The sequence below is a fragment of the Fistularia commersonii genome, chromosome 7, assembly GCF_037954325.1.
Source record: "Fistularia commersonii isolate RoL2024-O1a breed Wild chromosome 7, RoL_Fcom_v1.0, whole genome shotgun sequence".
Lineage (NCBI taxonomy): Eukaryota > Metazoa > Chordata > Actinopteri > Syngnathiformes > Fistulariidae > Fistularia > Fistularia commersonii.
In genome coordinates, this window is record NC_141290.1 from 3,599,206 (window position 1) to 3,615,000 (window position 15,795).

A 15,795-nucleotide genomic window follows, 5' to 3' on the forward strand; every position below is an offset into this window, starting at 1 on the left:
TGCTCCCGCTCTATTTTTAAATATGCACACTTGTATGCTTGTGTGTGTGTTGTTGTTGTAAAGCGGATGTAGTAGAGGACACCATGTTAAAGGGGGAAGTGTGGGCGTGGATTGTATACAGGACTGTCTCAGAAAATTAGAATATTGTGATAAAGTTCTTTACTAATGCAATTACAAAAACAAAACATTCTGGATTCATTACAAATCAACTGAAATAATGCAAGCCTTTTATTATCTTAATATTGCCGATTACAGCTTACATCTAAGAAAAACTCAAAAATCCTATCTCAAAATATTAGAATATCATGAAAAAGTCATTTTTGTTTTTTTGTTCTCGCACAATGATAGTTTGACTCACAGGTCCGTGTGGGATCCATCGTTTCCGAGGGCGACAAAGTGGAAGCAGTATTTGGCCAGCATGGCGTTGCCCACGGTTACGGCCGGAGGGCAGGGGTTCCTCCTCAGGAGATTTGTGTCCGAGCTCCTTGGTGGAGTTTAGAGACACCATCCAGGGGGACCAGGTTTTATCCAATGAATAATCCACAGCCGTACCGCCGACCAATGAACACGTGGCGTGGGATGTGACTGGGATGAAAGGTCATGTGACGGCGGTATCCCAATGGAGGGGTCGGACGCTTCACCCGAGCATTGACTACCGTAATTTCCGGACAATAAGTCGAGACTTTTTTCACGTAAACAACGCTGCGGCTAATATTTTGACTTCTTTTGGTGGTGGGGGGCTAACGAGCTTCACGCCGCTAAAACATTTATCCTCGTCACATGGGACCGATAAAATAACAGAGAAATTCTGAGTCTGTTCAACTCCGACACCGAAGAAGACGACTTTGACGGTTTTAGTGCGCAGGAGGACGGCTGAGATAGCGATCGGCTAGCTGAGGTGCGCTCAATAGTCCGGAAATTACGGTACTTGGAATCTAAGAAATACTTACTGCAGTTTTTTTGCAAATAATTCTGAAAAAAAACAGTGTGGGTTATCATTCATTCATTCATTCATTCATTACCTAGACCTGCCGGGCCGCAGCCTATCCCAGCTTCTGTTGGCCGAGAGGCGGGTTCACCCTGGACCAATCACGGCGCTGCTTATAGGGACACGCAATCATTCACCCTTTCATTCACACGTCATATAAAAACATTCAAGCCTCTGCGTCCCGCCCTCCTCGGATCCAAAGCGATGACTCCCAGCCGTCTTCAGGCCGCTTTGCTTTTATTCCATGCTTTGCATACGATGACAGAGACTTGTTTTTAAATAACAGAAACCGAAAGCCGATCGGGATTAAACTTCCAGTCGAATACATGACATCCCATAATAATGACAGCACCAAAAGCCGGCCAATGCAAAAGCACGGAGATGTACGCTAGCGCTGTTAGCTGGTAAGTGTGAGTCTATTATAAATACTATTATGATGGAGGAAAATACAAGTAATATTCAATCGAACTGTAATAATTTAGTTATAACTGCTTATCAAGAGGTACATTTTTATCATTAGCATCGCTTTGTATTCAAAAGCCCCCATAAAATACTTCATATGTATATAAAAAGGAGAGAAGTCATTGCACATGGTAGCATATAAAGTGTTTCATTTGGTATCAGGTTGACGTTTGACGTCTGGAGGCGGCGGCGGCGCTAGCACGAGCTCCTCGCGCGGATAAAAAATGGCGCCGTGAGCCGAGGGTAAGGCGTTAGCATTGTTTCCCTTCATTCCCCGTGATTCTTCTTTTCTTTTTCTCCTTTTTCTCCCGTGGACGAGAAGTGCGTTACCCGCCGATTGATGCGGTAATGGCTAGCGGCTAGCCTAGCTCCTCCGACTGCGCTAGTGTCGACATGGTGCTTAAGTTCTAGCCAGACGGTTTTGCAGCTAAAGCGCGCCGATAGATAGGAAAAAAAAACAGAAACGTAGCTAACTGAGCTAACCGCTACCAAAAGCGGTGGGAACGCACTATGTTGGGGCACATTCATGCTCGCCGTTAGCGAAATTGAGTCACAAGCGGGCGACAAGAAGGTGACAACATGGCGTCCGTATGTTCCATCCAAGTCCCGCCATGTTTTTAATGGCCGCCAGCTCCTACGCTGGCGCCATGTTTGTTGTCGTCTGAAACAGGAAGTTGGAATTGAACTCAGCACTGCCCCCTAGTGGGTGTCTCGCTAACACTAGCACATGGGGAAGTACATTGGCGGCGATTTTTGGCGTGCAAATGGATGCGTCTGATTATTTAAAGGCCTTAAGGACCCCGCCGTCGCCCCCTCCAGGCAGGAGTGTGTGTCGGTACAAGGGTGATTAATGGAAAAACAAAAAAACAAACAAAAAAAAATGAACCATGGTGCGTTTAAATACCCTCGTTATGGATCCGAACAGCGAGCGTTTCATTCCGCTCGCCAGAATTCTTAACCCCACAGCGCCGCGTCCAGAAAGTTCAGCGGAGATGACAAACCTCTATCGGGAGGGGGTCGGAAAAAGGAAAAAAAAAAAAAAAAACTCGGATGCTTTGTTTTGAAGTGCAGCGGCTCATTAGCTGTGTGTGTGTGTGTGTGTGTGTCGTGGATCTCGGCGTCAACGTTTTTTTTTTTTTTTTTTTTTTTTTTTCCTATTTTCCTGTGGAAATGTTTGGCGCCGGCCGTCACACAAAGCTCTCCTCCATGTTGGAGCACAGCAGGAAGGAGTCCACCAGCCGCGGTTTGATCAGCTGCTGATGATCGGCCGCCTCGATGCTGTCTGGACACCCCGCTGCCAGCCTCCTCAAGGCAGCCTGCACACACACACACACACACACACACACACACACACCATGCTACATATATCAGTATGAATATAATAAGAGAGGGTGTGTGAGAGCTAAGACTTGATGGAAACACATTTGGATGGAGGTGCGTTCGCGGACACAGTGTTTTCCACGTTTCTGGACGACGACGTTCCGGTCTTTAAAATATCAAGGGGGAAGTTTTTAATCGCGGATTTTAATTTCTAATCTGCTGGTGCGAGGCTTCACTGAAGGATCCTGGACGTTGTGGCGTTTTCACAGAGGATGGGAGAGGAGGATAGGATGTAAAAAGACAGGAAGTGGAAAGACATGCAGACAAACAAGAAGCATACAGACAGGAAGTAGATGGACAGAAAATAGACAGACAGGAAGTAGACAAACAGGAAGTAGACAGACAGGAAGTAGACAGACAGGAAGTAGATGGACAGAAAATAGACAGACAGGAAGTAGACAAACAGGAAGTAGAAAGACAGGAAGTTGAAATTAGGAGGAAGGCAAACAGGAGGTAGACAAACAGGAAGTAGAAATCAGGATGCAGGCAAACAGGAAGTGGACAGACAGGAAGTAGACAGACAGGAAGTAGACAAACAAAGATGAAGTAGAGAAACAGGAGACAGACTGACAGGAAGTAGAAAGCAGGATGCAGGCAAACGGGAAGTAGGCAAACGGGAAGTAGAAAGACAGGAAATTAAAATTAGGAGGAAGGCGAACAGGAAGTAGACGAACAGGAAGTAGAAATCAGGAAGCAGGCAAACAGGAAGTAGACAGACAGGAAGTAGACTGACAGGATGCAGGCAAACAGTCAGTAGGCAAACAGAAAGTAGAAAGACAGGCAGTTGAAATTAGGAGGAAGGCAAACAGGAAGTAGACAAACAGGAAGTAGAAATCAGGATAAAAGCGAACAGGAAGTAGACAGTCAGGAAACAGACAGACAGGAAGTAGGAAGCAGGAAGCAGCCAAACAGGAAGTAGGCAAACAGGAAGTAGAAAGACAGGAAGTAGAAATTAGGATGCAGGCAAACAAGAAACAGATAGACAGGAAGTAGAACACAGGAAGCAGGCAAACAGGAAGTATACAGACAAGAAGTAGACAAACAGGAAGTAGACAGTAAAGGGAGGGAACAGAGAGGAAGCAAAAAGGAAGTACAAATACATGCATTCAGACGAGAGGCAAGCAGGCAGAAAGGAAGCCATGTCAAAAGAAGAAGAAGAAGAAGAAGAAGAAGAAGAAGAAGAAGAAGAAGAAGAAGAGTCGGGTTTTACCGAGTGACCGTTCTCCGTGCACGCTCACGTGCACACCCCGAACGCCGTCTTTGAAGGGAAGCGAATCAAAAGGGGGCAAAAAGGCGGAGCCGCCCTAATTGGAGCGGACCGAGGCCAACGACGCCGCGGCGCCCAATTAGGCCCCTGACCGTTACACGCCTTCATCACCCCCTCCTCCGCCCTGCACCCCGAAACACACCTCCGCCCCGCACCCCGAAACACACCTCCGCCCGAACCCCCCCGATAATTACGATCGGAATAACACACCGATCAAGCGCGGGCGGGGAGATTATTCATGATATGTACATATTTAAAGGAGCAACGTGAGCGCCGCCCGGTCGCCGCGCACCCAAGCTCACCCGCTAACACCCCGCGGATGTAATTAAACCGGTCATTTGGAGCACACACACACACACACACACACACACACACACACACACACACACACACACACACACACCATGGGTCCATATACCCACTGACGCACCCGGGACCGGAGAGGATGTGACCGGATGATGCAGAAGCAGGGATATTTGTATTCACACACACACACACACACACACACACACTTACATATAGACCTGCACTTACCAGGCAAGCGACCAGGACGGAGTCGCTGTTATTTCTCTCAGTGGGGGAGCGACACAGCTCGATGAGGCGAGGGACAGCTGACGAGAGGGATGGCGGGATGGAAGGGAGGTGGAGAGGAAGATAAATCAGTCGGCGTCGATCGGAAACTTTTTTTTTTTTTTTTTTTTGAGCTACTGTTCAAAATAAATCACTGCGTCAAACTGGAAGGGGTTCATTGAGCATTTATGGGGAGTGTGTGTGTGTGTGTGTGTGTGTGTGTTTTGTAAATCGCCGAGTAGCAGGGGAGGTCGAAGCCATGAACTAACGTCGCCTTCGCCGATCACCGATGTGTAAACATCGGCCCCGGGAGCTTCATTAATCTCCCGATTAATCACTAGTTAATTAGATTAACTCGAGTTTCGATTGATCGATTAAAAGCGTAGTTCAACCGTGAGAAGAAGAGGAGCTCCTTCGACAGCGACCATAATCACATTTCTCCTCCTAACGATAATATGATGAGTTGTTTTTCCTTCATTATGTGTTATTACACATTTGTAAACACGATAAAAAGATTTTTTTTTTGATTTTTTTTTTTTAAAAAGGAACGTAACCAGACCTCTTTAAACAGGACACTGAGGTTTTATTTGTTGGCAATGAAATCAGGCTCGTTGAACACACACACACATATGCACACACTCCCCTTTTCACCCTTTGACCGTTTGAGTGCCAGATAGGATTTTTTTTTTTTTTTTTTTGCAAACACGGAGGAATATATTTTTTTCTAGTGTTTTGTTTGTGCAACAGTTATTACATTATGAGGGTTTAATACATTCATGAAGGGGGTTCATCAGGTTCGGGTTATTTATCAATTACTGACTTTGACCAGTTTGAGTATCTCACCGTTTGAAGAGTCACCAGAAAAGAGAAAAAAAAAACAAAACGATAATTTCATTGAGCGGTTGTTATTACACGATTATTACACGGTTGTTACAACGGTTGGCTACCTTTCAGCTGGATGGCCGTCTGGGCCACCTCGCCGTCCCGGCTCAGGCGTGCCAGCGTGACGGCGGCCTTCTGCTGGACGCGCTCGCAGGCCGCGCCCTCCGACGGGCTGGCGGAGGACGGCTTCTCGCCCAGCAGCAGCAGCAGACGCTCGATGCCTGGGGAAGACGGAGCGGGAAGCGGTAATTACACGGTAACGACGCTCAAGACGGTGTAATAACACGATAATAAACGCACCGTGATAGTCGCATTCAGCGGAATGGCTCTAATTTACAGAGTGTACAGTACCGGGCCGTGCAGATGATTGACAGGAGCGGCTCCTGCACGACTAATGACTTTCTGCTGCCATCTAGAGGACGGTTTTGGACAGTAACCGGCCAAAGAGAAAATCACACAGGCAGGAAAATACACCACCAGTTGTGTTCTCGTAAAAAAAAATTTAATAAACTAAAAGCAAAACAAAAAAAAGACCAAAAAAAAAAAAAAAAATCGGACTATTGGGCGCACCTGAATATAAGCCGCACCAGTTAAAAATAAATATATGTGTACATATATAGGCTGCACTGTAAGCTGCAATTTTAGATTTTTACACAGAAACATTTTTTAAAAACTTTTAATTAAATACCCGTAACATCCATATACTGGAAATGCTTTTTTTTTTTTTTTCCCAAACAGTGCCTGTAACACGCCTGATGAAAAAGATTCATAATAAATAGCACAAGGAGAAGCTTTGTCCTGCACCGGCTGATCGCTATTTTTGTTTTCACCCTGCGCAGTAAAACCGGTAAAGTCGTTTTCCTCTCTGTCGGATTTGATCGGCCTCAGAATTTCACTGTTACAATGTGACGGGTCAATTTTAGCAGCAAAAAAAAAAAATCCATAAATTAGACGCATCGTTGTTGAAGCTGCTGCGCTCAAAGCATGTGAAAAAAGTAGCAGCTTATAGTCCAGAAATTACGGTATGTATCAAAATATGTAAAAAAAAAAAAAACATTTTTTTTTTAATCTATGACATAAGACTCAATAATACTTTATTGATCCCCATAGGAGAAATTCTTTTGTCACAACAGGGCAACAATGACAACATTATTAAATATGAGTATAAATATAAATAAGAGACGATTAAAAGATAGCAAAAGACATCAACAAATAAACAGACAGTTGAGTAAACACGGATAAGAATATAAAAAAATGTATGAAAGTCATTCATTCTGTTAAATTTTTTTCACAGAATGAAAAAAAATGACAGCAATCTTAATATAAGAATAAGAATAAGAATAAGAACAACTTTATTTATCACAAGGAAATTTTTGTGTCAGAGTTTCAAGTAAAACATAACAATAATAAATAATAGTGGGACTATATGTATAATTTTATTGTTTTTTATTATTATTACTATATTATATGAATAACTTTATTTAAACCAATATACCGTACTGCCTCAGAAAATTAGAATATTGTGATAAAGTTCTTTATCTTCTGAAATGCAATTCCAAAAACAAAAATGTCATACATTCTGGATTCATTACAAATCAACTGAAATATTGCAAGCCTTTTATTACTTTAATATTACTGATTACGGCCTACATCTCAAGAAAACTCAAAAATCCTACCTCAAAATATTTGAATATCATGAAAAAGTAATTTTTTTTTGTTTTTTTAATTGCATTACAGAAGAACAAGAGCTTTATCACAAAATTCTAATTTTCTGAGACAGTCCTGTACATATATGTATACCTCATAGTTTGTTTACTGTGCACTTTCACTTATAATAATAATAATAATAACTATTATTATTACTATCAATAATTATAATAATAATAAAATAGTAATAATCACATTAATAATAATAATAATATAATCAATAATAATTGATCATTATAATTCATTATTATTATTATTATTGTTATTATTATTTTGTTAATTTCATGCCACCTTGGGATTGTGAGAACCCGATTCCTCTTCATGTCCACGGAAAGTGGAGAAATTGCGAAGGGGGGTGGATTTGAACTTTCATATATGTTTTTTGTTAGTTTTTCCTGTACAATTCCATATTGATATAATTTCCTGATATGACGCTTGTAATGCAATGGAAAACTGCATTTTCAATTAAATCAACAACAAATTTACCTCCCGGTAAAATAGGATTCGGAGTGATTCATTCATTTGTTTATAAACAACACATTTAGAATAGAATATTCCTTTAAGCCAGAAAAAGGCTATCAAAAATAGAAAACTAAAAATGAGCAATAAACAGTGTAAACAATATATTTATAAACAGTATTGAACTTGTTCAAAGAGTACTACAGATGCAAAGAGTACTGCAGATGTAGTATTTGCTTTGAGAATGCTAGAAGATGCATTACGTTGCACCATATTTGTACAGATAATCAATTATATAGCATCCAAAAATTAACCAAAATTAACAAAATTATCATATCTTATATCAAACAAACACATTTATCACGATTTTTCAAAAACTGAATTCAACTTTTTGGGAGTTTTTTCAGAGGTCTCATGAAAAGAGACTGCAGTTTTCACAAACCTGCCTTTAACTCGCAAGCTTTTTCCGCTAGTAGTTTGCTGCCCGGCGGGTTGTTAGCACGTTAGCTTGCGTGACAGGAATCTTTCAGCGTGGTAAAAACAAACTCTTCCTTCCATTCACCGTTACAACAATATGTTTCCTTTCTTTTTCCTGCCATGTCTTTGAGGAAAAATCATCTCCTCAACTCCGCAGCGCTCGCTAGCTAGTTTCCATAGCAACGGTTGCCATTAAGACCGGCTAGCTCTAATTTAATATGAAACTTTTTTTTTTTTTTTTTTTTATATATATTGTAATTTTCAAATTCACACCAATGCAAGGCTGATTTTAAAAAGAATAGCAAAAAAAAAAATTACATTAGCTCACTGGTAATTGACGCTACGGTGAGCTAATTTCAGATTAGCTAATTTGGGGATGCGTGATATAAATAGTATAAATAAATTGTATAAACATGTAGAATATTACTGGAATTTGGAATACATTAATGCAGCCGCTATTTTTTTCCACACAATTAAAACACTGCGGTTTAAACAATGATGCGGCTAATTTATGGATTTTTGGGGGGGGCTAACAACGCTAAAATATTTAGCCTCATCACATCAAATCAATGAAACAACCGTGAAATTCTGAGGCCGTTGAATTCCGACACCAAAGAGGACGACTTTACTGGTTTTAGTGCGCAGGAGGAGGACCAAGATAACAATCGGCTGGAGTTCCTTGTGTTATTTATCATTAATCTTTATTATCAGCCATTTTAGAGACACTTTTTGAAAATAAAAAGCTTTTCCAGTACGTATTTGTGGATGTTACGGTATATATCTAATATTTTTAATGCATTCCAAACGCTTTTCTTTCGTTCTTTTTTCGTGCAGCTGAACCTCAGCACTCCAGTCACTTTAAAAATCAAACTTCACCATATCTACCGCAGGAGAACTCACTGTTATTCGTTGTTCGGTGTGACAATTTATCATTTTTTTTTGCAGCCCCGTGGATCTGCTATTTCAGTGCTCTGTTTGTGTGAACATATGGGAGTATTGACAATAAAAGTTCATTTTTATTTGACTGTAAGTAAAATATGACCTGTATATGTACACATATATTTATATTCAGGTGCGTTCAATAGTCTGAAAATTGCAGAACTAATTTCAAATGAAAAAAAGTATGAGAACTTGGACTCCACTGGACAAGAAGGAGACTGAAAGTACTTTTCTGTGCTCCTGTACGCAGTCAGACACAGCAGATGATTGAGTACAAGTACCTCAATCTGTGACTCCACAGTCTTTATCTAGTTAGCGTCCACTACTGGACCAATTTAGACGTCTAAATTGTAACTCGGTTTGGAGAAGTAGTTGAAAAATCGTGTTACCTTGTTCCTGCAGGACTTCAGAAGCGCACTGCTCCAAGACTGACAGGTTGGCCAGGATCGTCACCACCTGGGATTCGGGAGGACAAACAGAAGGCCAGCAGCAAACGGCGTCAAACGTACGGCCCGTGGGGCCGAAACCGGCTCGCAAGGAGGTTCGATCGGGCCCGCAGGATAATTTGACAGTGAAAAAATGCATAAAATTAAATGCAATTCAAGAGTTGTCCACTAGGGGGCGCATTGTTTTGGTCAGAGTAAAAGAATCAATGCACCATCTGCTGCTTGTTATGACGTTGTTTCTACCCTCTTCTCTACCTTCGTTACTCCCTCATCAGCCAAAATTTCATTATCAAAACTGAGAAAAGTAGATACAGAGTGCAGAATTGTCAAAGAAAAATGGACTACGTCTTATTTATTTTTAAGATAAGAGAAGAACAACTTTATTCATCCTGAAGGAAACTGTTGTGCCAGAGTTTCAAGTAAAACATAATAATAAAAGATAATAGTAGGAAGGAGGGAGAATAAGAAATATAATAAAATATAAAGTGTTTACGGATAATAACTTATATAATTTATATAATGATATAAATACATTTTCAGCATGTATTGTAGGTTTCATGGATGAAGTTTACACATTTACAGGACAGGTGAATACTTTCTTCTTTACACATTTAAAATCAATCTCTTTAGATTGTAAAGCGTAGGCAGGGATTTAGATTTCATATGCACATGTGGTTTAAAAATCCCTTTCTTTATAAGTCTCATTTAATCTTAAAATGCATGACTATATTTTTCAACACCGATTACTTGTTAAAGTTTTGTGCCGTTGTACAATCAGTGGGATCAGTTGCATAATTGTGAGTGATAGGAAATATGAGGTGTTTCAAGAAAATGTTTTGTAAAAGGATTATATATTAAAGATTTTCCTAATGTTTTTGTGCTTCTTTACAGCATGCAGTTCTTCTTCCGACCACTAGAGGGCGCCAGATTTTTTTTTTTTTTTTTTTTTTTTTTTAAATTCAAATTTATTATTTTATTTAGGTTAGAACCTTTTTTCATGACACAGTGTGAGTACGGGGCAACGAAATAGAGTTTAGCATCTAACCAGAAGTGCAAAAAAAGCAGTAGGTGCAGATAGAATGAATAACGTAAACAAATGGAGTTTTGAAAAATGGAGTTTGCGCATCGAAAAAAAAGCTCCAAAAAGAAAAGATAATTTATTTTACATCTAGCACAAAATACTTGTCACATTGTGTTATATGTAAAATAAATAAGTATAAGCCGCACTTGGAAAAAAAAACTTAATACATATATGTGTACATATACAGGTCGCACTTGCCTTTAAGCCGCAGGTGTCCACGTTGAAATTTTAGATATTCACACAAAAACTTTTTTTTTTTACTTTTAGTTAAATACATACCAGTAAGAGTTAAATACATCCAAACAGTGCCTGCAACACGGCTGATGAAAAAGATTAATAACAATGTGACGAGGTTTTGGCCGCATGAAGTGCATTTGCCCTCCAAAAAATCCATAAATTAGGTGCATCGTTGTTTTAGCTACATTGTTCAAAGTGCGTAAAAAAAGTAGCAGCTTATAGTCCGCAATTTTCAGTATATATATCTATATATGTAAAAAAAAAAAAAAAAACATTTTAAAAAAAATCTATAGGATATACTTTATTGATCCCCATAGAGGAAATTCTTTTGTCACGGCGGCACAACAGTGAGAATATCAATAAATATGAGTATAAATATATTAATATACTGTAAATAAATATGAAGCCATGGACAGATTTTACAAGAGAAAATGCACAGATAATATATGATATACAAGATACGCAGTCGAAATGGAAGTAAAATAATGTATAATTGAATAAATATTAAGAGTAGCTACCAAGAGTTATTATATTATGTAGTCATAGCAACTTATTCAGCTCTCCTCTGGTTAAAAGAATATTTAGTTTCTGTCTCCTTGGGCATTTTGGCAAATTAGGAATCCAACCGTCAACTTTCCCATTGGAGACGTAGCCTAAACTCCGTTGTCTATTCTTATCCCTGTTGGTGTCTTTCCATTTGCATCATGCTTATTTTTGCCATTGTTGTCAAGTGTATCTTATCTTCTACCGTCTCCGTGGAGTTTTTGGCCGAGACCCACCTGGTCCTTGGAGTACGGCGTGTCCACCCTCTGCCGGTCCTTGCAGGCCCGCAGCAGGATCTGGATGGCGTTGAGCTGCAGGAGGATCTCGCACGCCATGCTGTCGAAGAAGGTGATGTTGGCCAGCGCCGCCGAGGCCAGGAGGAAGACCTCGCCGCAAGAGGCGCTCTCGCACAGTTCTGCCGGAAAGTCATCACAGGAAATGAACAAGAGCTTAAAAAAAACAAAAGCGTATTTCAATTTCAGAATTATTTCTTATTTTTTGTTGAACTGCATCTCCCAAGTACTTCCTATCTTCTCCCGAGTCCTTGCGTTTACTAATATTCCAAGGGGGCGGGGCTTAAACTACCGCAGCATCTCGCTAGTGTTTCTTTCAATTAAAGCTATTACATGTGCGCTATTAGCATGCAACTGTTAGCGCTATTGCTATTAATCAGAGTGTATCATTTGTGCCTCGCTTTCGAGCGGTCGAGGCAGAAGGGCGCCGACGTCGAGCTGGCGGGGAAAGTGTCGGGTCTGGTTGCCATGGAAACAAAATCTGACTTGATTCATAGGCTAATTCATTTTCTTTCACTAAAAGTTATACCAGGAAAAAAAAATGGATGCTATGGGGAAAATGAAATTGACGGTCATGCTAATAGTCAAGCTAAGGTGCGTGACAGGAAAAGAGCGATGCGGGTCAAAGGTCACGTACTGATGAGCGCGGTGACGATGTCGTGCATGCTCTCCAGGAAGCTGGCCAAGTGCGTCGTGGACGTGTGGTGAGGCGACGTGATCTGGGCCACCACCGCCGCCGCCTCCGCCCTGGCCGCCTCCACGCTGCCGTCGTCGGTCAGGATGTCGGCCAGGCACAGGATGCCGTCCACCTGGGGGGGGTTCAAGATGTGCTTTAGCATTATTAAATGTTTCTACTTTATATAGTTACAGTAGAACCTCGGCTTACGGATTGAATTCGTTCTCAAGCCGAAATGTTCCCGAACAGAATTGATGGATCCCGTTGAAATCAATGTAAATCCTATTGATCCGTTCTCCAAATACGGAAAGAAATTAAAGATCACTTTAATTAGCGCTGTATTTCTGGTGCTTTTTCTCCTCTCTCCAGCACTTTTACTCTGCGTTTCCTTCACTAAATCAACAAACCTTTTCCCATATGAGACCCTCACTAACGCTAATTCTGGCTAACTGTCTTTTCTTTAGTCCAAACTAAATCCAAATTCTACTTATTCTTAGACTTGAGACCTCGGCTCGGTTAACGTGGGCGCCCCTTTAGCCACATTAGCCGTCTTTAGCGCATCTTTGTCCTTCAGGATCGTACAGAAGGTTAACTCAGCCATGTTGTAGTGCTTGGCCAGACCTGTAACACGGACACCGCTCTTACATTTGGCCAGTATTTCTGTCTCCAGATCAAGTGAAATTCTTAACTTCTTCCTAACATCACTAGCACTAGCATTTTTTACCTTTTTGAGAGCCATACTGAAGGCTGGCTTACTAGCTTAGAGGCTAGGCTAGCTAAAAGAACAAATTACAGATGAACCCAACTATGAAAAATGTAAAAATTCGCAGAGTAGCTCCAGAACTGCGGCTACGCCACAACGCCACAATGCAGAAAGCCAATGAAAAGCTTTCGACTGGGCCAGAACAAAATGCCAAAACAGGATGTAGGTCATAACAGGAGAACACAACGATGAACAATGTAAACAACGCGGATTAGCACGCACAAATGCCTCTATGCTACAACACAACAACAGCTTGTTTGCGGGTCGATTCAAAATTTGATCGAAAACCGATTTCTTCATGATTAGCGGCGTTCGTCAGCCGAGGTTCTACTGTACATACAAATGATTTTCGTCAAAATCTTCTTGTCCTGGCAACCGGGCTTGAATTTTACACGAAGACGTTTCACGCAAGAGGTTCGACGGATGTTTCGAGAGAGGAGTCAAAGACGGTGTCTTTGTCAAAACAGAAAAAACATATATGAACAGAGGAGGAGGCCTCAGACAACCTTTCACAAACATATAACGCCGTACTGGGATCAATATCGAGACAGATTTGCACACACGGACCCAAATACTCCTCAAAAATTGGGATTACAGTATAACCCTTGTTTTTCGCGGGGGTTACGTTCCAAAAAGAACCCGTGATAGGCAAAATCCGTGAAGTAGAAACCTTTATTGTTTTTTTTACAATTATTATACAATTAAATACTCTATTATACATTGCTGCTGTCGTCCTTATGTTTTTTTCTTCCTTCTTTATGGAACGAACGGAAGATTCATTAATTCCGTCATGCCGACCTACAGCCGCATAGCTTTTACCTTCCCTTAGCATGTCCATGAAGTTTAACTTTATCTGCGATAGATAGCATCTTCCTGCCGCAGGTGCTTTTGTCGGTCCAGAGCGTTTTGTCAACATTATGGGTTTTAGAGAAAATTCCAAGAGAATTTGCACGTACGTAATGTAAATTTGGCAAGCTGCTTTGCGTACGTGTACGTATTAAACTGCAACGTTATTGACGCACAGGTAGAGAAGAAGCAAGTGATTTTTTAGCCAATCAGAATGCAGAACACAATGCAAATCCGTGACGTAGCGAAACTGTGAAAAGTAAACCGCGTTATAGCGAGGGATCACTGTACATGAAAACATCCGCATGTGTCAACAGGTTTCACTCCTGCCAACAGCACTTTTTTTTTCATCCCCTCATCCTAGAGGTTTGTTCAGTTCTTCAGCGCCGAGAACATTTCAACAAGAATTCTTCCCCCATGACTCGGATGACAGAACCTCCAGGCGTCTCTACATGCAGTACCGCTGTTGGCCACCGGGGGGCCCGGTGAGCACTTTGGATAATCCCTGCTTTCTGCCGGCTGATTCTAAATAGAGTTCATGATGGGATGGACGAGAGTCTGAAGAAGAAAAAGCCTGGCTGTGTACCGACTCAGCCAATGGCGCTCCGAGCGGATTCCAAGAATCGGCCTCTAATGAATTGTTTTCCGCTGAACCCGTTTGTCCTCATGTTCCACTCGGGCTTCATCGAGTTAGTTCCAGCCAAGAGCGTGACTTTCATTTTGTATAAACGGGGACGCTCCGCCGTAACATGTTCCTCATGCTCTTCATATGCCTTCCTGCCGCAGCGCACGTTGTATTTTTAACGCCGCGTATGTTGACGTGGCTGATGAAGGGACCATAGTGTCAGTCACAGGATGGTGTTTTGTTTCGTCTTTTTTTTTTTTTTTTTTTTTTTTTTGTTTTCCCAAAGAAAAGGATTTGTGTAAAAACAAACCAGGATTTAGAAAAAAAAATATATTTTTTTTTTTTGAGTTCCGCATCTAATGAGATTAAACCTCAAAAAAAAGGAAACAGAAATGTAAAAAAATTAAAGCGATGACATCGATTCAACGCTTGGTTCATTTTGGCAAAATCAAGATAAAAACATTATACGTAAAAAATAATATGATATTAAAAAAAATTACATAAATGACAGATATTAGAGCATTATTCTCATAAAGGGAATATTTGCAAATGTCACTGTCCCATGAAGCAATGACAATAAAGGTGTTCCTTCTGAAACGTGCGAAATATATAATATATATTCTTAAATAATAATACAATACAACATAAATATGGGGGATAAAACTGACAGATATATGAAGATTATAAATGCTGAGGGACTGGATATTATCCATCGTCTGCAGCATGAGTGCATGTAATATATATTTTAAATGTGCATACATGCAATAACAAATGATATGTCAAAAATAGATAATTGATATAATGTAACCATATTTTTACTGTATGTCATCAAACGGCATATTCAACAAATATTCATTATAAAATTTTGCAATGCTATTCATGTTCATTTAAAGAGAATATGTCTGAACATCTACAGTGTGTGTGTGTGTGTGTGTGTGTGTGTGTGTGTGTGTGTGTGTGTGTGTGTGTGCGTGTGTGTGTGTGCGTGTGTGCATGTGTCTGAAATAATATGTATCTTATAATGGTTATATATCAGTTTATGTAGTTAAAATATATAATTATAGCAATAAAAATGTATACAATAAACATATCACAAATATAAATAAGTCCAATAAAATGATGAAAAATAGAGTATTGTTCATGTATTGGAAATA

General features: G+C 40.5%; 1 protein-coding gene across 3 annotated transcripts in view; it reads right to left on the reverse strand.

The window, feature by feature from the left end:
* Positions 1 to 733: 733 nt before the first annotated feature.
* Positions 734 to 15,795, reverse strand: part of insc (INSC spindle orientation adaptor protein) — a 63,952-nt gene continuing 48,890 nt past the window's right edge. For all 3 annotated transcript variants that reach the window (XM_086149205.1, XM_086149202.1, XM_086149203.1), the window contains 6 exons: positions 12,369 to 12,540; positions 11,675 to 11,853; positions 9,521 to 9,587; positions 5,615 to 5,770; positions 4,632 to 4,708; positions 734 to 2,766 (listed from right to left, as the gene is read on the reverse strand). In XM_086149205.1, the coding sequence (XP_086005331.1) occupies positions 2,638 to 2,766; positions 4,632 to 4,708; positions 5,615 to 5,770; positions 9,521 to 9,587; positions 11,675 to 11,853; positions 12,369 to 12,540 (780 nt within the window). In that variant the 3' untranslated portion in view covers positions 734 to 2,637. The remainder of the gene's footprint in view (positions 2,767 to 4,631; positions 4,709 to 5,614; positions 5,771 to 9,520; positions 9,588 to 11,674; positions 11,854 to 12,368; positions 12,541 to 15,795) is intronic.